The 22,408-nt window shown below is 41.9% G+C and overlaps 1 protein-coding gene across 6 annotated transcripts in view; it reads right to left on the reverse strand.

The window, feature by feature from the left end:
* The window catches only part of ACTR8 (actin related protein 8), a 27,721-nt gene extending 6,995 nt beyond the window's left edge, over nt 1-20,726 (reverse strand). Inside the window, exons 1-15 of one of the 6 annotated variants that reach the window (XM_053600748.1) lie at nt 20,511-20,635; nt 17,252-17,366; nt 16,556-16,726; nt 16,361-16,431; nt 15,876-15,986; nt 14,174-14,278; nt 13,116-13,289; nt 12,607-12,700; nt 11,907-12,039; nt 10,626-10,779; nt 9,298-9,393; nt 8,664-8,804; nt 3,258-3,522; nt 1,994-2,157; nt 636-907 (exon numbers count right to left, since the gene is read on the reverse strand). In XM_053600748.1, coding sequence (XP_053456723.1) covers nt 764-907; nt 1,994-2,157; nt 3,258-3,522; nt 8,664-8,804; nt 9,298-9,393; nt 10,626-10,779; nt 11,907-12,039; nt 12,607-12,700; nt 13,116-13,289; nt 14,174-14,278; nt 15,876-15,947 — 1,542 coding nt within the window. In that variant the 5' untranslated portion in view covers nt 15,948-15,986; nt 16,361-16,431; nt 16,556-16,726; nt 17,252-17,366; nt 20,511-20,635 and the 3' untranslated portion in view covers nt 636-763. Of the gene's footprint in view, nt 1-635; nt 908-1,993; nt 2,158-3,257; nt 3,523-8,663; nt 8,805-9,297; nt 9,394-10,625; nt 10,780-11,906; nt 12,040-12,606; nt 12,701-13,115; nt 13,290-14,173; nt 14,279-15,875; nt 15,987-16,360; nt 16,432-16,555; nt 16,727-17,251; nt 17,367-20,510 lie in introns of those variants that run through there. The other 5 variants (XM_053600746.1, XM_053600744.1, XM_053600743.1 and 2 more) reach the window with 5 other exon arrangements.
* Between the last annotated feature and the right edge of the window lie 1,682 nt (nt 20,727-22,408).

Here is a 22,408-nt window from a genome sequence, read left to right on the forward strand (position 1 = left end):
TAGGAAGCAAACAAGATTTTCGGCTCTCGTTCTGTTTCAGCCAAATAATTTTTTCCCCCCATAAGCTCACCTAGAGCATGTCAGGTAATAAAACCCAATCAGCCCAACCTTAACTCTTTTTTTTTTGCAGTCTTTTTTTGCAGCGGGCCAGGCTTGAATCCGCTGGCGCCCTACTCCTTGAGCCACAGGCGCAGTCCCCAACCTTAGGTCTTTACCCTCTAGAAATCTATGGATCCCATTCTTTATTTGTAATCCAACAGAAAAAAAAAAGCCTCCCTATTTTTTCTTTCCTCTATTTGGGATTCTAAAAGCACACACAAATCATCACATCACAAGTGCATGTACCTCAGACAACTTTATATCCTAACTGCTAGACTACACCAGAGGAAAAATGGTACGACTGTGAGAGTTCTCACAAGTCACAGGCCACCCCTGGTGGCTGCCTGAGCCTGCTCGCTGATGACACTCAGCAGTCAACTTAATATTCAACAGCAACACTTGACATCACCCAGGAGTTCACTAGACCCTGAGAGAGGGGCAGGAGAGTTTACAACTGAAGAGTCAGCTCGTATTCTCAAATGGCCTGACTACAAAAGCAGCTTATAATTTCAAACCAACGTCATGTCTTCAACATGAAGTTGAAATTCATTTAATTTCCATGAAACTTAACCATTTAGATCAATAAATTAAAATACATATATCCTGTAAGTCTTTTATACCAAGAAGCTTGTTTCTGGTCTTCAGCGGTGACTTTGGTCCCGTCTCACCACACGAAAGCAGCCCGCTCTCGTAACATGCGGACGCCAAAGCGCTGCCACTCTCGCTGGTAGATCCACAGCTCCTGTGTTGTATCCAAACAAGCCAACACTGCCCCTCCTTTCCATGCAATCAGCCTGGGATCCATGTCCTGGGGAGGTGATGAAGGTATTTTAGCTTATGCAGACGACACATACTTAAATCACATACCTGAATTTAAAGACTAGAAAAACCCCTGCTCAGAAAATACCTAGTTAACCAAGTTTTCCACCTGCATTAAAGACAGCAAGACTCATGAACAACGGAGGACGTCATTCTGTTTCAACTGACAAGAAAACTTTTAAATTTTCATTATTGAAGATGCTGCTATTCACTACTATTCCACAAATGGTTAAGGTCCTGTAGGCAGGACCTATATAAAGAAATAACTTATTTTAAAATCTGAGTAGAAGCTTGAGGACAGTCCCTCAAGATTAAAAAAACATTTCCAGGAACTGTCAGTGAGATTTTATGAAATATGGACACAATCTATTCCTAAATTCCTGGACTTATCTTTCTTTACAAGATAGTTTAAGCCATAAGAGCCTTAAAAATCATCTGATCTAGGGATCCTTGGTATAAAAGAAAGATGAAAGTGGAGCTGCTGGCTCAGCGCCCATGGCTCAGTGATTAGGGTGCTGGCCACATACACTGGGGCTGGCAGGTTCGAACCTGGCCTGGGCCTGCTAAACAATGACAATTACAACAACAACAACAACAAAATAGCCAGGCGTTGTGGCGGGCACCTGTAGTCCCAGCTACTTGGGAGGCCGAGGCAAAAGAATCGCTTAAGTCCAAGAGTTTGAGGTTTCTGTGAGCTGTGACGCCATGGCACTCTACCAAGGGTGACATAATAAGACTGTCTTAAAAAAAAAAAAGAAATAGAAAATGGAGCTGTTCTGGCTGGCAGGCAGACTGTGAGAGAGCAGTAGCTGTTCCCTCTGGCCCTCCCCACACTAAAGCAGAGAGCACTGCAGGGAAGAGAAGCAGCAATTGGGTCCCTTGGGCCACAGCTCCTTCCACCACACCTGTGACCTGCTGGAAATAATTCTTCTACTTGCTGCAAGCCCTCAAGAACTTCCCAGATGCAAGCCCACGCCTCCCTGGATTTGACCTGTCTGTATACAACATCACACTGAGAAACAATTAATGCTGCTCCATTTGCATACGGTCCAACTTATACCATGAAACAACATACCTTAGGCCTTGTGATCACATCCACGTTTTCAATAATACGCCTGAAAGAAGGTGGCATTTTATTGAGAATTCTGTGCTGCAGAAATTCTTGAGCTTTATGAAACATCAAACCACCGCCCACCACTAGGATGGAGCTGTACATCTTCTTTTTGGTATCATCAGATGCTGAAAAAGACAGCAATATTCTTTCCATATTTTTTTCCCACACCCAACAACCCTAGGTCAAGCCACCGTCATCTCTTGGTTGGTCAACTGCAATAGCCTTCTCAAACATCTCCCTCCCATCCACCATCAACCCTGCAGCCAGAGGAACCTTGTAAAACCTAAATGTGAGCACACTGCCACCCCACGCCACACCCTGCTCTGGCAGGATTAAGACCAAAATCTTTTTTTTGTTTTTTAGAGACAGAGTCTCATTTTGTCGCCCTCAGTAAGGTACCGTGGCATCACAGCTCACAGTAACTTTCAGCTCTTGGTCTTAGGCGATTCTCCTGCCTCAGCCTCCCAAGTAGCTGGGACTACAGGTGCCCGCCACAATGCCCAGCTATTTTTTTGTTGTAATTTTGGCCAGGGCCGGGTTCAAACCGGCCACCCTTGGTATATGGGACCAGCGCCCTACTCCTTTCTTTTTTTTTAAGACCAAAATCTTTAAGGGGGCTGCCTGGAATGCCACCCTACCTGTGACCACTTCCTTCCTTCACACATAGGCCTCCTTCTCTTCCTCCAACCTCCCCTAGGAAGTAAAGATCCCTAACTAACTCCCTTAATCAGAAGCTCTCACAGTCAGTACCTTTTAGCTCAACTTTATTGTATCTGCCTTAGCTGTAATTTCACATTTGTGTAACAATGCGCCTTATTTTGGTCTCCACTAGGAGGCCAGGAGCCAGTTCTATTTCATTACAATATTCCCAGCACCTGCCAGTGTAGGCCACAGAGTAGCTGTTTGATACTTTTTCAACATGCTACACCAGGGGTGACCAAACTGTGGCCAGAGGGCTGCATGCTGACGTTGTGAGGATGTTTTTCGCTTACCTGTGTTGATAGAAAGTATGCACGGACCTTTTTCTTTGCTAATCAGCTTTCCTTAGTGTTTTGTGTATTTAACATGTAGCCTAAGACAACTCTTATACTAATATGCAACATTGAAAAAAAAGGTTGGCCACCCCTGCGCTACACTGCATAACTACCCCTTAGGCTAAACCAATTCATGTAAGTGCTACTATCCTACTTAATTACCATCTCCCAATCTCCCCGGATGTGCTTACAACAGCAGTCTATGCTGTGAAGGATGGCTTTATCCAGGCCCAGGGCTTTTCCTTCAAACAGTGAGATGGCAGTCTTCCTGGACATCAGTGCAGTGAGGGCCTCCTCAGAGTCATTGCCAGCCATCAGGCAGTCTCCCTGGGAAGACCCCAAATCCACCTCCTGCGAATGGAGTCTTTCTGGAAGATCAGAGGACTGGCCACGAAGATCGCCTTCAAATCCAATAGGTTTGGATGCAGACTTCCGATCAGCAGTAGCTTTTGCAGACTTTAAATAAATCGAAAGAATAATCAGTAGACGGTATGACTATAATAGAACACTGCTGACACTGTCAGGCTAGACCCTACTCCTCCCTACCCCACTATTATAATGCTACTATAAGACAAAAGGCACCACGGCATATAAATAACTCTCCAGCACCCATTCCAACACCACCTGGGAACGAGAGGCGGTGTACAGACGGCGAGGATGCTCTGACAATTCAAAAGCAGTCTGGCTAGCGGAGGTCTCCCCGAACCTTATTTTAACTGGTTGGATTTTAAAACTGAAATGTCAATACAGATGAACTTTCTTTCCCTTAAACGGAGTTCTTAAGTGGAGCATTTCAGTGAGCTTCACAGGCCAGTGGCTAATATGGAACCCTTATTTTCAGATCCTATCTATCTACTTTATGCTTGTCTCTAGGGCAAGAACAAGGACTAGAAAAGTGTATTCTTCATCACAAGTTGCTGATGTTTCGTTAGCAGATAAAAACTTGTTTATGCCCCTGCACTGGACATCCTATGACTGGGATCACCTTTCTTTGCCTCTGCCACACACATCTTTCACATAATTAAAATATAGGGGAAGATGCAAGGATGGTTCAACATATGTGAATCTATAAATGTAATTCACCTGATAGACACAAAAACAATGACCATATGATACTCTCCATAGATGTGGAAAAAGCATTTGACAAAATTCAGCACCCTTTTATGATAAGAACGCTTAACAAAATAGGCAGAGGTGGAACATACCTCAAAATTATAAAAGCCATATATGACAAACCCACAGCCAACATCATACTGAATAGACAAAAACTGAAAGCTTTCCTGCTTACAACTGGAACTAGACAAGGTCGCCCACTGTCACCACTTTTGTTCAACATAGTGCTGAAAGTCTTAGCCAGAACTATCAGGCAAGAGAAGGAAATCAAGGGTAACAAAATGGGGAAAGAAGTCAAATTATTCCTTTCCTGACAATGCAATCTTCTGTATCGAAAACTCAAAGATTTTTGAAGTGATATCTATTACTCCTGGAAGTGATAAATAAAATCAGCAAAATCTCAAGGTTACAAAATCAATGTACACAAGTCAGTAGCACTCTTTTTAGCAGGCGATGGCTGGGTTCGAACACGCCAGCTCTAAGCATTGAGCTATGGGTGCCTCCCCCCCCCCCCCAGTAGCACTCCCATACACCAAACAACAGTCAAGCTGAGAATCAAATCAAAGACTCAATACCTTTCACAAGAGCAAACAAGAAAATAAAATACCTAGGAATATATTTAACCAAGGAATTGAAAGGTCTCTATCTGAGAACTATAAAACACTTGAAGAAGGAAATCACAGAGGATACAAAAGAATAGAAAATACATCACGTTCACGTATCCGCAGAATCAACATTGTTACAATGTCTGTGCTACCCAAACTGATTTACAGACTGAATGCAATCTCCATTAAAATACCAGCATCATTATTTTTCAGAACTTGAAACAATAGTTCTATACCTTGTAAGGAATCATTTTTGGCATGTTCATGGATCGGAGAATCAACATTGTTAAAACGTCTATGCTACCCAAAGTGATTTACACGGGGTGTCCAACCTATGGCCTGAGGGCTGCATGCTGACTTTGTGAGGATGTTTTTCGCTTACCTGTGTTGATAGAAAGTATGCAAGGACCTTTTTTTTTGCTAATCAGCTTTCCTTAGTGTTTGTGTATTTAACATGTGGCCCAAGACAACTCTTATTCTAATATGCAACATTGAAAAAAAGGTTGGATACCTCTGCGCTACACTGCATAACTATCCCTTATGCTAAACCAATTCACTTAAGTGCTATTCTACTTAATCACCATCTCCCAATCTCCCCAGATGTGCTTACAACAGCAGTCTATGCTGTGAAGGATGGCTTTATCCAGGCCCAGGGCTTCAATGCAGTCCCCATTAAAATGCCAACATCATTTTTTGCAGATCTAGAAGAAATAATTTTACACTTCACACAGAACCAGAAAAGACCCCAAATAGCCAAAGCAACTTTAAACAAAAAGAACAAATCACTGTACCAGACTTCAAGCTGTACTATAAGTCTGGTAGTGGCACAGAACAGAGAATCCAGACATAAAACTATCCTCATATTGCCGTATCATCTTTGGCAAAGCAGACAGAAATATACACAAGAAAAAGGATCCCTATTCAATAAATGGCGCTGGGAAAATTTGTTAGCCACATGTAGAAGACTGAAACAGGATCCACACTTCTCATCACTCACAAAAATTAATTCACGATGGAAAATAGGCACGAGACTATAAAGAATAGTAGAAGGAGGCTCAGCGCCTGTAGCTTAAGCAGCTAAGGCGCCAGCCACATACACCAGAGCTGGCGAGTTCAAATCCAGCCTGGGCCTGCCAAACAATAATAACAACTGCAACCAAAAAATAGTCAGGCATTATGGTGGACACCTGTAGTCCCAGCTACTCGGGAGGCTGAGACCAGAGAATCGCTTGAGCCCAGGAGTTGGAGGTTACTCTTAGCTGTGATGCCATGGCACTCTACCAAGGGCGATAGCTTGAGGCTCTGTCTCAAAAACAAAAGGAAAAAAAAATACTATAAGGAAGTTGGAAAAGCTCTCAATAGGTATTGGCTTAGGCAAAACAAATTTATGAAGAAGATTCACATCTTTTATGTTTACCTGGATGGAGCTGGAACTTATTCTTCTTAGTAAAGTATCTCAAGAATGGAAAAAATGTATCCAATGTACTCAATACTACTATGAAATCAATATATAACCACCTACACACTCATACCAATGGCAAAACATAACTATAGTCTAGAAAGTAGAAGGGAAGAGGAGAGAGGGGGGAGGGGAGGGGAGGAGAGATATGGAAGGAAGGAGGGGATTTGGGGGGGCCTCACCTAATGTGCATGATGCAATGGTACATTTCAAAACTATTAAGAAATGAGTATAATTGTGATGGATGTGTTACTTAGTTCAGTGTAAGCGTTTCACATTGTATATTGAAGCAGTACCCTGAACCCCATAAATGCATCAATGTACAAGTTATGATTTAATAAAAAATAAAAAAAAAAAGAAGATACCTGAAGGGACTTGATTAAATTAAAAAGCTCTGCACAGTGAAAGAAATGATCACTAGAGTGAACAGACAATCTACAGACTGGGAGAAAATATTTGCATGCTTTACATCCAATTAAAGGCCAATAACCAGAGTCAACCAAGAACTCAAGAAAAGAAGCAAGAAGACATCAAACAACCCCATTAAAAAGTGAGCAAAAGGGGTGGCACCTGTGGCTCAAGGAGTAGGGCGCCAGTCCCATATGCCAGAGGTGCTGGGTTCAAATCCAGCCCCGGCCAAAAACCACAAAAAAAAAAAAAAAAAAAAAAAAAAAGTGAGCAAAAGACATGAACAGAAGCTGTTCAAAAGATAATAGGCTAAAGGCAATAAACACATGAAAAATTATTCATTGTTGTACGTGGCTCGGCGCCTGTATCTCAGCAGCTAGGGCGCCAGCCACGTACAACACAGCTGGCGGGTTCGATCCCAGCCTGGGCCTGCCAAACAACGACAACTACAACAAAAAAAATAGCCGGGCATTGTAGTGGTCATCTGTCATCCCAGCTACTTGGGAGGCTGAGGCAAGAGAATTGCTTAAGCCCAGGAGTTTGAAGTTGCTGTAAAATGTGACACCACAGCACGCTACCAAGGGCAACATAGTAAGACTCTGTCTCAAAAAAAAAAAAAAAAAGAAGAAAAAAAGAAGAAATAGTCATTGCCTCTAATCATCAGGGAAATGCAAATCAAAACCACAGTGAGAAATCACCTAATTTTGGGAATTGCTTTTATCAAAAAGTCCCAAAATAAGAGATGCTGGTGTGGATGCGGAGAGAAAGGAACATGTGTACACTGTTAGCGGGACTGCAAACAAGTACAACCTCTTTGGAAAGTAGTACGGAGCTATTTCATAGAACTACCTCAAACGGTAAAACCAGCAAACCCACTACTGGGTATTTACCCAAAGAAAAAAAAAGTGATTTTTATAAAAAAAAACACTGGATTTGAATGTTTATAGCAGCACAATTCACAGTTACAAAGATGTGAAAACAACCCCAGTGCCCATCAATACATGAGTAGATTAATAAAATGTGGTATACGCACACCATGGAGTATTACCTGGCCATAAAAAGGTGAACTAATACCTTCTGTAACAACCTGGATGGAAATGGAAACCATCCTCCTAAGTGGCGTGTCAAAGAATGGAAAAACAAATACCACATGTGCAGTTCACTTTTAACATGGAAGTAAGTGATCAACACGCATGTGCACATAAGGGAGTCAAATTCAATGAAAATCAAGCAGGTGGAAAGGCTGGGTGGGGGATGAGTAAATTCACACCTCATAAGCACAATGCATACTACCCAGGGGATAGAGACAATTATAACCTTCACTCAAACTGTACAAAAGTAACGCATGTAACCAAAATGTCTGTACTCCATACCACTCTGAAATTTAAAAATAAAATAAAATAGGTGACATTTTACTAAAAATACTACTCTGAATACTAATACTGAGAAGTAAATAGTATACGTAAATAACATAAGCCAAAAGGGAAGCATCTTCATTAAGTTAGCTTTTAAATATAAGGACTGGTGTTTGGAAAATTAGGTTAATGTTTAAATAGAGAAATTTGTCATCCAGATTTTCAATTCAGATCTCAGTTGAGCTCTACTTATCTTTTTCTTTTGTGAGACAGTCTCACCCTGTCACCCCAGCTAGAGTGCCATGGCCTCAGCCTAGCTTACAACAATGTCAAATTCCTGGGCTCAGCCTCCCAAGCAGCTGGACTACCAACATGCGCCACCAGTCCTGGCTAATTTTTCTATTTTTAGTAGAGATGGGCTTTGATTTGCTCAGGCTGGTTTCGAACTCCTGACCTCAAATGATCCTCCTGCCTCAGCCTCCCAGAGTGCTAGGATTAGAACTGTGAGCCACCGTGCCAGCCCAGCTCCTCTTCTAAAAGCAGCATCAGTATTAGTATGCTGGGAGACTACAATGATTGCAAAGTTCTATTAACTGTGGCAACACTCCTCCTTCAGGGATAAAACCGTCTTCCTCTCCCACCAGCAGTGCTATGAACCTGTTCTTGCTTGCTCTGCGTGGCCAGAAGGTACTGTTCATCGTGAGGGTCCTCAGGGTCACCCTGGGATCTGTGCTGCAAAGTCGTCATCTTCTGTCCAACAATTCCAAAAGTTGCTGGATAAAACAAAGCCATTGGAGCCTATGAATGGAAGGGAAAGAGTGATCAGCAAAAGACACTCCCTCCTGAAAAAAAAAGACCCACTGTGTTTTGTTCTTCTAAAACCAAAACTGCACATTAGATTCTTTAGGTGAGACTGGGCAGCACTCCCTTTTGGGGAGGAGCATTTTTTCTTTCGTGCATGACAAGCCAAAACACTCAACTCGTCATCCAAATAAGTGGGTGTATGACACCATCTGAGAGAAGTCCCAAAGTAAATATAAAATAAGTTCCTCATAACCCAGTTTATAATCTCCTAATGGGCCTCTCTAACAACTCACTACCTAGTAGTTAAGATGCTCCTCAGCTCTGTTCTCCTCTGTTCTCTGTCACTGGCTTAAATGTTGGTTTAGTGGATAATTTTACAATCTGCTTATATTCTGACCTCACAATATTCCAGCAAGTACAAGTTCAATTTCACTGAACCTGTATGGCCTTCTTTCTACCCATGGAAATATATATATCTACATGTTACCTGGAGTTTTTCATCTCCTAATCGAAACTGGTAAAGAAGGGCAGGAGAATCTGGATGTCGAATCTGAAACTCATGGTCCTGAAGCCCAGAGATGTCCTGAGTCCAGGAAAAGATGCTGTCAGTGAATCAGTAAAAATGATGTAAACTCTTCAAATTATGCATAAGCCTCTTAATTATCTAAATCGCACCTATAAAAAGGCCACCCTACAACTTTCTTTTTTTTAAGAGACAGTTGCCTAGGCTGGAAGGCAAAGGTGCCATCACAGCTCACTGCAACCTAGAATTCTTGAGTTTAAGGGATCCTCCTGCCTTAGCCTCTTAAGTAGCTGGGACTATATGTGTGCATCACCACAACTAGGTAATTTTTGTTTTTTATTTTTTGTAGAAATAGGGTCTCATTACTATTGCCCAGGCAGAACTTGAACTCTTAGCCTCAAGTGATCCTCCCATCATGACCTCCCAAAGTGTGGGATTACAGGTGCAAGCCACCATACACAGCCCACCCTACAACTTTTTAACACTCTCAGTATAACTTAATAAAACAAGAGTTCAATTACTGCTTTCCCATTTAATATTTCTGAAATTTCCACTGTCTGCATTGTTTTTGTTTTTTTTCACTACCAACATCAGTATAAGCAATGACCCAAATCAATAAGCAAATTCCCTTAATAACTGGAAAATTTATAGTGTCTTTAAGTTTCCCAATATTTTTAAAATTTAGAATTATATTACCTGAAAAAAGTAAAAAATAACAAAGCCCAAAATAAAAAAGTAAAAAAGATAGCAATCCATATATAACAATGATTAAATACTGACCGTTCATAACATTAAGAAAGTGTTTCAAATTATAACACTTAATTATATGCTGTACCTAAATATGTATCGGTTATATTCATTACACCTAAAAGATTATCTTCATACTTTATCAGAATGATGTGACTTGTAAAGAGAGCAATTTGCTTAACTCTTTCCTAAATAAATAAGCTGTGTTTTCCATAGCCTGAGATACACCTTCTTCACCTCTCTGACCTTACCAAAAAGCTCTGAGTCCCTAAGAGCTTCAGCTTTACGGATTTACCAACTTGGATTGAGAGGGTAGCAAAACGTTGTTAACTTTTTATTTTTGATTAGAGATGGGGGTTTCGCTCTTGCTCAGGCTGATCTCGGAATTATGAGCTCAAGCAATCCACCCATCTCGGACTCCCAAAGTGCTAGGATTACAGGTGTGAGCTACCATGCTCGGCCACTATTAACTTTTTTTGTTAAATTTTTAAGTATCTTTTAAATATCTTAATTTTTCCCTAGAAACAAATTGATTTTGCTCCCACCTGATCTAAATGACAAAAAGTTTCTTTGAGGTGCTGCAGAAGAAGGCAATCCATTTTATTCGTTAACTGGCATTCTCTGTAAGGGAACCCAGCTCGCTGCATTAGCCAGTAAAAACATCTTGACACATCAGATCCCCCATATGCCAGACAGAGCCTAAGTTAAACAAAAAGGGCAGATGGTTAATCTCTTGGTTAAGAAGGTATAAAGGGTATTTTAAGAACTCATTAAGCACAGTGAAAACACAGCAAGTTTTGAGAAAAGCTTAGAGAAAACTATCAAGTAACTGAAGGTTTCTACAATTTGGAAAGGCCTCTCTGTTCTATTATGAAACCCTCGTCTAGCATTTTCTCCACACTTTGAGAGTAAGTGGCATTAGATAATTCAAACAATGGATGAGCCAAAATAATTCATACTGGGTTTTAGAATGCTTTGTAACTTGGGGTCGGAGGTAGCAAATTAACTGATCTCACAGACCGTCTGGCACCTCGTTCACATTTGTTTCTCTACCTTGAGATTCTAATTACCTACTATGGGGGACAGGAAAAAATTAAAGCATCCTCAGGGACAGGAAGAAGACTTTTTTTTTTTTTTGAGACGGAGTTGTAGCTCTCAGTAGAGTGCTATAGTGTCAGAGCTTACAGCAAACAACCTCACAGCCTCAAACTCATGGCAATTCTCTCGCCTCAGCCTCCCAAGTAGCTGGGACTACAGGTGCCCGCCACAACACCCAGCTATTTTCTTGTTGCAGTTGTCATTGCTGTTTACCTGGTCCAGGTTGGGCTTGAACCCACCAGCCTCAGTACATGTGGATGGCGCTGTAACCACTGTGCTACGGATGCCAAGCTGGAAGACCTCTTAAGAGCACAAAACGCTGTAGAAAAACTATCCTTGCACTGCCTGAGAGTGCTCACCAGTGTCAGGCTTACCCAACCAATGGAGGACAAGTGCCATACCTGCTCCTGATGGTTACGATATTAACTTGTTTATCATCAGAAAGATACTCATCAGTCATCAACACCATTACGAAAGGAAAGGGAGAAGACATGATGCTAATACCGCACACAAGACAAACCTGGACTTTTAGGAGCTGCTGAGGTAAATCTCTATTAGAAACAGGAAGGGTAAAATAATTTGTTTTATCCTTACTAGAATTTGCATTTCCACAATCTTGCTGGTTTCCTATGCAGACAAAATTTCTTGTAATTTCTAACTTGTGATTTCTAGTTGAGAAGATTGTGACGGAAGAGACGGTGCAGAGTGTGAACTCCCAAGTTCCTTACCGAGTGTTTCGATGAGACACTCCATCCTCCACACAGCAGACACTTGTCTTCTGGTCCCCAACGTCTACAATACAAGTGCTGCTTAAGCCACTTCCAAAGGTGGCACACACAGACTCCTGATGGACCACAATTCCTGAAGCGGGAAAAAAATGGCAGAGAAGTAATCCGCTGAGAAGCAGTAAAGACCCTAAAACAGGGTGGCGCCTATGGTTCAAAAGGTGTAGGGCACTGGCCCCATATACTGGAGGTGGTGAGTTCAAAACCAGCCCCAGCCAAAAAAAAAAAAAAAGACCCTAAAACAACTAATCAACTCATGAACCTGCAACCACTGGGAAAGACTTGCAACAGCGTTGATCCTTTCAGGAAAAGCCTTCAAATCAGTGGTTCTCAACCTTCCTAATGCTGCAACCCTTTAATACGGTTCCTCGTGTTGTGGTGACCCCCAACCATAAAATTATTTTCGTTGCTACTTCATAACTGTAATTTTGCTACTGTTATGAATTGTAATGTAAATATCTGATATGAAGGATGGTCTTAGGCGACCCCCGTGAAAGGGTTATTCGACCCCCAAGCGGTCTCGACCCATACAGGTTGAGAACCACTGATTTAAATAAATGAGTGAATTAGATTAATCCTGTCATTGAAAAAGGGAAATGAAACAAATCTATTTAAAGTAGATTTCACTGGAAATCAAACATACCTGAAAAACCCATCTTCATTAGTATCATGTTCACTAGTTCCTTCACATGCTGTTTATTATAGATATCAGGAATTAGCAAGATACATCTATAATACTAAAAAGAACAAAGAAAAAAAGGATAAAAAGGTTAATATTTAAGTCCGGACAAGCACACTTGCCTTCAGAAAGAATGCTGTCCAGACAAGTATCACCCACGGTGAAAGACCCAAAATAACAGCTATCCGTGCTATCCTTTGAGTTTTACGAAAAAACTGAAATTGCTATCTTTTCCCTCCCTTGAAATCATTTAAAACTTAAGAAAGAAAAAACAAAACAACTGCTAAGGTCCAGGAAGAAGGCAGAAACATAAGCTTGCAGATCTCAGAGCACTAGAGAGACACAGAGTAAGAAAAAGAGAAACAACGGGGAGAAGACACCATCCTTAGAGCTAAGACTGCTTCAAGGACACTATGTGACAAATGATTTATTAACCCCTCAGGCAATCCAAATCCCTGGGAATTTTAGCTTACCTTCAAATCTTTCAGTGGGATTTCTAGGTATTTTTGTATTGCATGAGACCATATTACTTCAATATCTGCCAGAACAGCTGTAAGGGAGCCCCCAGGGCCTGAGTGAATGTTTAACTGACCTCTCCTGATAGGCCAGTGAATATTGTAACAGTCCAGTGGATTAACATACAAGGCCTAGAGAAGGAGGGAGGGAGATGCGGGTATTGTTAAGACTCTTCTCTTTGGGTTTTCTCAATTCATATGCAAAAATATAAATCCAGAAATTATCATTAGCATTAGCTGACTCTTCCAAATGAAGAGAAGTGAAGTATGCAACATTTCAGGAGTCAGTGTGACTACCTGGTCCTCAAAGAGGGTTACGGAATGCAAGGAAACGACTAGAACTGAGTGGTCAAATAATGAGTTTTGTAAGGATGGTCGTTGGTTAGGTCTTTATAGTGAAATAACAGAAAAATTATTAACTGATGTTTTTCAGTGAGGACAGAAATCAGTCTCTCTCTGCCTTTACTTCTCTTGCTGGCCCCATTTCTGTTTTCTCAAGCCATTGGGCCAGTGGATCAAAAAGAAATGTAAATTCTTTCTCTTTACATTTCACCAGCTCCTTTCCCTTTTAGAATCTGTTTCTTTAGCCTCAAGATATTCCCCAGTGTCCTGGAGGAACAAAGGAATATAAGCAATCAGGACTCAGGATTTTGAACATCTGGGAAAATGTCTTTAGTCTTGCTAGAGGAAAAAAAATGGCTGCAGCATTCACATTCAGCACACCTTCTGAATTAGGTGGAGTTACCCTCTTGGTCCCCTTAAATTCAGCTACCCACTACACCTCAGGGTGGCATGCTTTTTCTCGGGGATGCTGTTTCTTGCCCCTTTCCCCTCTTCTTTCCTTTCTCCCCCACTTCTAAAATATAAAACAAACTTATACTTTTATATCCTAATCTTGGCCTAGAGAAATTCTTTTCTTGTCCCCTTCACAGCACCTACTGAGCTTTCCTAAACCTAACAAGCTTTAGGAGGATCAGGCTTCTTTTCTTCCATTTCATTGTAAAGAAACTGCCTACCTCTTCTCCTACCAAATACTCAGGGTGATGAGATGTGTTTGTCCACTTATTTCCAGAACAGTGATCTAAAATTGCAGGTCGCATCTGCTTATTGTAGGCACGTGTCTGAAAAGAAAAATTATCAAAAAATTATCTGAATGTACACAAGAAAGGGGTCTGTATAAGAGTCCCCTTTTCTCCTCTCTTCCCCAGACCAGACACAAACAGCAAATTTTAATTATAAATCTAAGATTTGTGGCAAAATGTGAACTGGTCAAGAAAGTATTCTCTTGGGCTGGCCCCATAAACCGAGGGTGGCAGATTCAACACCAGCCCCGGCCAAACTGCAATAAAAAAATAGCCGGGTGTTGTGGTGGGCGCCTGTAGTCCCAGCTACTCGGGAGGCTGAGGCAAGAGAATCACCTAAGCCCAAGAGCTGGATGTTGCTGTGAGCTGTGATGTCACAGCACTCTACCAAGGGCGATAAAGTGAGACTCTGTCTCTTAAAAAAAAAAACAGAAGAAAGATGTTTGGAGAACACTTAGAGATCTAAAAATAGATCTGCCATTCAATCCTATAATTCCTCTACTATGTATATACCCAGAAGACCAAAAATCACATTATAACAAAGATATTTGTACCAGAATGTTTATTGCAACCCAATTCATAATTGCTAAGTCATGGAAAAAGCCCAAGTGCCCATCGATCCACGAATGGATTAATAAATTGTGGTATATGTACACCATAGAATATTATGCAGTCTTAAAGAAAGATGGAGAGTTTACCTCTTTCATGTTTACATGGATAGAGCTGGAACATATACTTGTTAGTAAAGTGTCTCAAGAATGAAAGAAAAAGTATCCAATGTACTCAGCCCTACTATGAAACTAATTTATGGCTTTCATATGAAAACTATAACCCAGTTATAACCTAAGAATAGGGGGAGAGGGAGGAGAGGGGAGGATGGGCAGCGGGAGGGTGATTGGTCAGATCACATACGGTGCATCTTACAAGGGTACATGTAAAACTTACTAAATGTAGAATATAAATGTCTTAACACAATAATAAGAAAATGCCAGGAAGGCTATGTTAACCAGTGTGATGAAAATATGTCAAATGGTCTATAAAACCAGTGTATGGTGCCCCATGATTGCATTAATGTACACAGCTATGATTTAATTTAAAAAAATCTATCTTGAAAAACAAATAAACAAAAAAAAAAAAACAAAAAAAAGTGAAAAAAAAAAAAAAAGAAAGTAAGTATTCTCTTGTCCTTTTCCACAATCTTGATTTTTCCAACAATTTTAACACCTAGGCTGTGATTCACAGCCAGTTCACAATTAACACTATATTCTGCTTAAAGCTGAACACAAATCTATATATACTCCAGACTCTTGTACATTCCTAATACTATTGGTTAACCATATTAAACTGGAGGGTGCAGTAAGAAAACACCTCCCCACCAGACCCTGGAATTACACATACTCAGGTAAAGTGTCAAGTTTCATCACGCTGCCTTAAAAACATCACCTTATAAATTATTTGGCCTCCCTAAGCATTTATGACATCGATTCGGGTATTCCTAAAGTAGTTATGAAGGGATCACCTTCCTTTTAAAGGAAATCTCATCTTATTATTTGCGTATTTGAAATAAGAGGACTAGGTGAAAGCCATTATGATATAAAGTGGTAGCAAAAGAATAAATCTGAAGAGTTAACTGAACCTGTTCAGGGGACACAGGAATCCTTCTTGTACCATTTGACATCTTTTTAGACCATATTGCTTGATCCACCATTTTAAGACCATTTTGTCTTTGTTCATTACTTTCAGGTTTCTGGGGGGGGGGGGGGGAATAAAAGATGAACAGTATTAAAGATTTAGTGAAAAGAGAAAGCAATTTGACAAACTACTAATTTAACCCATCAACATGAAATGTTCCCTCATCTACAAGTAGCATTTTCTTAGTATTTGTTGTATGTATTAATCTTAAGAATTCCAAGTAATCTTGTATTACAAATAAAAAAGTCAAAAGGTGGCTCAGCGCTTATAGCACAGTGGTTACAGTGCCAGCTACATACACTGAGGGTGGTGGGTTCGAACCCGGCCTGGGCCAGCTAAACAACAATGACAACTGCAACAAAAAATAGCCAGGCATTGTGGCCAGTGCCCGTAGTCCCAGCTACTCGGGAGGCTGAGGCAAGAGACTCACTGATCCCATGAGTTTGAGGTTGCTATGAGCTGTGAGCCACAGCACTCTACCGAGGGCACACAGTAAGACTCTGTCTCAAAAAAAAAAATAAAAATAAATAAAGACCCCCCCAGGTACATATGAGGTGTCTAAGCCTCCCAGGGAAATAACTAAAACCTTGGGCTTTCTCTCTGGGTCCTCCATATCTAACTTACATTTAGACCCTCCCTTAGGAGCCAACTGTCCTTGTACAGAGGCTGCCCTTGTTGTTTGTGTCTTCGTGCAATGACATGAGGAACGCTGACAGGAAGTGTGTCAGTGGCCCGACCAATCCTTAGTGTTGTTGAACCTGGATGTATGACAACGATGAAGTTGCTCTGAATTTGCTGCAAATATAAAACATAGGCACATGACCTTAGTAAACAACATACAAATGACAAGTTAAATAACATATAGGTAACAAGTTAAACTAAGAAGTTAGTTTCCTATAATAACCATCAGACTCAAAGGTATAATAATTCAATCAAAGTAGTTCTTTGAGTGGTATTCAACTACTTCTCTCTACCTGGACACAAATTCATTTTGTATCTCTGTGTTCCCTGACTGATTCACAGTACAGTTTATCAAATATGTTTAAATGAGTAAAACCAAAATTACCCAATCCAAATTAACACATAATTTTTGAGCATTTATGCACCAAGCACTGTAGGTACAATGGTAGCTAAGATAAAGTCCCTGCTATCAAAGAACTTTCCATCTACTATAGAAAACAGTTGGGTCGGCGCTTGCAGGTCAAGCGGCTAAGGCGTCAGCCACATACACCAGAGCTGGCAGGTTCGAATCCAGCCTGGGGCCGCCAAACAACAATGACAAATCACAACCAAAAAATAGCTGGGCATTGTGGTGGGCACCTGTAGTCCCAGCTACTTGGGAGGCTGAGTCAAGAGAATTGCTTAAGTCCAGGAGTTGCAGGTTGCTGTGAGCTGTGATGCCAGGGTACTCTACCCAGGACAACAGCTTGAGGCTCTGTCTCAAAAAAAAAAAAAAGAAAGAAAGAAAAAGAAAACAGTTAAACATGGAATAAAAGAATGTTGAGAACACTATGTCTGGGGTTCCACAAATATGAATTACTTAAAGATGTTCATGGAAACAAAAAAAAGACCCTAAGCCTCCACTAAAAACTTTCTAATCTCAAATCTCCAAGGAGAGAGCCTAGGAATTGGCAATTTTAAAAAACTCCTTAAGTGATTAATGTGATTGCTCAGGTTTGATAACCAGTAGTCAAAGAGGACTAGGAAGAAATTAATGTAAGGATAGAATATTACCTTGTAATGCTAGACACTAAAGCTTTATACATTAACCACTTCAGAATATGTTCATAAACTGCATTGTGGTCATTGACAACGCTTTACCCTTATTGGTTCAGGGCTACTTACTTGATCTTGCAAAAGCTTAGGGCTAAAAAGCCAGAGTTCACAGTTCTATCCTTAGAAGTCAGAAACTTTGTGACCTTTCACAATCTAGTCTTGGGTGATGGTAAACAAAAACTAACAAACCAGTACAATCCAGGATGGTGAGTGATGACTGTGAGCTTTACTTTTACATGATATTTGTTTCCCCTACATAATTTTCAAGGGGGCAGAATCTCTATTACTTGGGGAGAACCTTTATCACATAAACTTGTTGCAGGGCCTAGAGTTTCAATAGGAAGTGTGAGAAGCGACTCTGGCAATGCGTCTGACAACAAGGATCCCTCTGATGAGAACCACAGCTCCAGCCTGACTCCTCAGCACCTACTCTACCGTAGCAATGAAAATAATTTTATGGGTGGGGGTCACCACAATATGAGGAAGTGTATTAAAGGGTCACGGCATTAGGAAGGTTGAGAACCACTGTTTTAGAGTCTAGAACCGCTTCCTTTTCTGTCTCTTTAATTCTCTCCATCCAGATTTTTCTTGATCCTCTAACTTGGAGACTTCAGAACATTTCCACAAGCAATTCCGTTGCCTGAGGTGTTCCTTCTCCCTGCTAAATCTTGCTACTCCTTTCAGGTCTGAAGTGAAGTGTCATCAGACTAGGTTTTTTGGTTCCCTGGCAATACGATTTTACAGCATCCCTTCTTTTCATGACTTTTGTCACTCTTATAATTATCTATGTGACCTCCCAACAAGACAGTAAATTTGAAGTGAGCAGGAACCACTTCTGTCTTGTTCACGACTCTACACCAGCACAAGGTACGTGAGAGATTGGGAGGTATTTGTCCAATGATGATGGCATCACTCTCACATGGCAAGGTTTTGTTGCAGTTTGGCCAGAGCCAGGTTCAAACCCACCACTCACAGTATATGGGGCCGGTGCCCTACTAACTGTGCCATAGGCGCTGCCCTCGTGGCAAGGTTTTGAACAGTACTTCTCAAGTTTTTGTGTGCTGTGGCAGACAAGATCTGTTCAACAGACTGGGGTAAACAGATGAGGCTGCTTGCCATCAGGGATCCCTGTACCTCACTAATGGCACACTGATTAGGAAACCCCAGGGTAGCAAATGTAGTTTCCCAAAGTATGGACATTTTTTAATAATTACATTATTTATCTTACTATATTGGGGGAGAGGGAACTACCAGTATACCCTACACATCATTTTCTGGATATTACTGCTTCAGGTAAGACTGAGTAAAAAAAGTTATTAAGCAAACAGTTGAGCTGCCATGTAGGATCTGGCAAAACCTGTACAAGTGTCTGAAATGTAACGGAAGGAAATGTTGCTGCAGTGGTTAAAAGCCAGAGTCTTGATTCACAGAACTGGCTGCAAATTCAGACTGTCACTCATTTGCTCTGGATTTCCTATTTCATGGTTATTATGAGGATTAAAGGAATTAATTATGTAGGAATGACAGAGGGAATGATAGCTTTCAATGCAGAAAAGCCTTTCAAAGTTCTCCAGTGCCTTGAATGAAGACAGACTCTTTAGCTTACATGACCCTCACTGGTCAAAGACTTCACTGCTAAGATCTCCAGTCTTATCCTTCAATTACAGACACCCCAATCTGCCAGCTGTGCCTCCACTGCCACTCCTGTTGGCCCAATCTCTTCTATGAGATTTCCTCCCTCTCTCTGGCTAGCTCCTGATACTTTTCAAGTCCTGATACAGATGTTACTCCTTTGAAGAAACTATCCCTGTCAGCACTGGAGGTATTTGCTGTGTGTTCCAAGTATCATCCTCTGCACTAGGGCATTCCACACCAAACGGTAGCAATCCCAACTATGAGCTCTCTCTTCCCAATACCCAACCCTAGAAGAATCCTAGAAGGTAGGAACTGGCAAGACCTTTACAGACCAGCCAGTCTTGCCCTCTTGATGAGTGGAGATAACAGGCCTGTGCAACAGGAATCACCATTCCAGTAGCTCAAGGCACTGTGCTAGGTACAGTTAGGTTACTTATTATTCTTCACCCTTCTCAGAGATGTCCCATGGGAAATTTGATCATTTAGCACCTCCCTATTTCTTCTGTGACCTTTACTTTGCCTCTGTCAGTTTCCCATGGGAATTTCCATGTGATTTACTGATAAGTAAGGCGTGAGTGTATAAACAAAAGTCTTTTGCCTGTTATGCTATTGCGAATTACACTAGTTTGGCTTAATCTTGTTGTTTTTGACGTTCAATCTTTTAATGTCTATTTAGACAAATGTCTATCTTTTCCTTCATTCTAAGCTTAAAATGATTTCCATCATCTGCTACTTCCTTAACAAGAGAAAAAGTTTCAACCTCGAACTTCATCCCTTCACAAATAACAGCCTGACGCTCCCTGTGCTGAACTCTATCCGGAACCATTTAAACCTCGCAGCACTTGGGAAGTGGGTGCCATCACCGACGTCGCTGTAGGGCCGGGAAGGGAAGTTAGGCGCAGAGGCGAGACCCGACCACACACACTCCCCTGGGATTGGTGCCGGGACTTCGCCGCGCACGCGCCCTCCTCGCCCCCGGCGCACAACCACCCCGGGCAGGGCAGAAAGGCCACCCCTCTTCAGCACCCGCCAGTGGTTGGGACCTGCAAGAAAGAGGCCCGAACCCGCCCGACGGCCCCCAGGTCCCGATCGGCCCTCACCCAGGCCCGGAAACGAGGACCCAGAAAGAGGTACGGGTCCGAACCGAGACCCGCGCCCGGCGCCCCACCTCCTGCAGCGACTCCGGCACCAGCGCGGGCACGATGGGCCGCTTCACGCCGCGCTGCTCCTTCTCCTTCTCCCCGCCCTTCTCTTTCCCGTTCTCCGCGTCCCCCTTCTCGGCCTGGGTCATCTTAGCCGCAGCTTCTAGCTTCCGCACCTCCCGGCGACCGCCCCGCGGAATCCTCCCCGCGCAGGCGCGCGGTTAGCTGCCCACAGTCAAGATGGCTGCCGCGGAGTCGCCCCGAGGGTTCCGGGACCGCGGAAGGGTGGGACTGTCAGAGCGCAGGAGTGTGGGCGGGCGGTGGTGGCGACCGGGCTGGCAACACAGTACTCGTGGATTTTTGAGTGGCTACGGTGGGCGGGCCTATGACCAATGTCTCATTTCCTTCTGACAGTGTTTCTCCTCCTGACTTCCCCGACGCCGTACACTCTTCTTAAACATCCATGCTCAGTCCAGCAGCCTCTCATGTTGGGAGTTCTCTAGGGGTAGGTCTCCTCCCCTTGCGCTCCTTGAACTACTTTATCCACTTACTGGCTTTAACTATGAAGATGACTCCCAAATATATATTTCCAATTTGGACCTGAGACCCAGACTAATAACCAACTGCCTGTTTGTTATCTCCATCTGGATATCTATAAGGAATTGCAAACTTGCACAGTATACCATATGTCTACAATGGACCTCTGATTCCCCCCACACACACTCAATTCACCATCTCAGTAAATGTCGTTTTGATTCTTCAGTTGTCCACAGCTTCTACATCCAACTAACTCATCAGCAAATCCTGCAGTCTTTAAAAATCTATCTTGAATTCATCTGCTTCTCCATTCCTGCTGCTACTATTTAGCTCAAGACTCATCTGTAGCCTCTTAACTCAATTTCCTTGTCTTGTCCCGCTTTGATCTGATTTTCAGTTACCCAAGTTTAGTTTAAAATATTATAGTTAAGACAACCGATACTATGTACCTAGCACTCTGCTTAGTAAAATACCACCAATTAGTTATCCCAAAAATTAAATGTCACACCCATGCCCTATTTTTTTTTTTTTTTTTTTTTTGAGTCAGTGTCTCACCTTGTCGCTCTGGGTAGAGTGCCCTTGCATCATATCTCACAGCAACTTCCCAAACTCCAGCTCTTGGACTCAAGCGATTCTCTTGCCTCAGCCTCCGGAGTAGCTGGGACTACAGGTGCCTGCTACAACACTTAGCTATTTTTAGAGACGAGGTCTAGCTCTGGCTCAGGCTGTTCTCCAACTCTCAGGCAATCCACCCTCCTAATGTGGATGAAGTGCACTCCTGGCCCACACCCATGCTCTATAAACTCTCATGACTTCCCTTTGAGCTCCAGGAACAGAATTTAATCACTGTCTATAAGACCATATTTACTCTAGTTCCTGCTACGTTTCTAATTTCACCTTACACCACTCTCCCCTTTCCTTGGCATTTGCTTTTTCTCAGACATACCAAGCCTTTCCCATCTGGCTGTTGCACTTGCTGTTCCTGCCTTCCCTCAGCTGGCTCTTTCTTTCTCATATTTCAACTCATGTCACCTCAGGCCTCTTCGAAAACCAGTGTCTTATATACCACTGCATCCCTACTTCTTGACAAATAGAGTTGAATAAATACTGATGAACGGATATAAAAAAGCTTTCACCTGAACACTTTGGTTTCTTTAAAGCCCATTAAACACAGACATAGAACTATATAGTTCATTTTTCCAATAAATATTTCAGTGCCTATTACAATGAAGTCATTTTTCAAAGGAGTGGGTAAAAAAGACAAAATCCCTCGTCTCCTAGAACTTCTACTCTAGTGACAAAATGTGGAAGTTACCAGTATTCAGATGAGAGTTAAAACCAATAGCCAGGATCTTAAACAATGGCATAAAATTCAGATTTGTCAAGA

Source organism: Nycticebus coucang, chromosome 8, assembly GCF_027406575.1.
Source record: "Nycticebus coucang isolate mNycCou1 chromosome 8, mNycCou1.pri, whole genome shotgun sequence".
Taxonomy (NCBI): domain Eukaryota; kingdom Metazoa; phylum Chordata; class Mammalia; order Primates; family Lorisidae; genus Nycticebus; species Nycticebus coucang.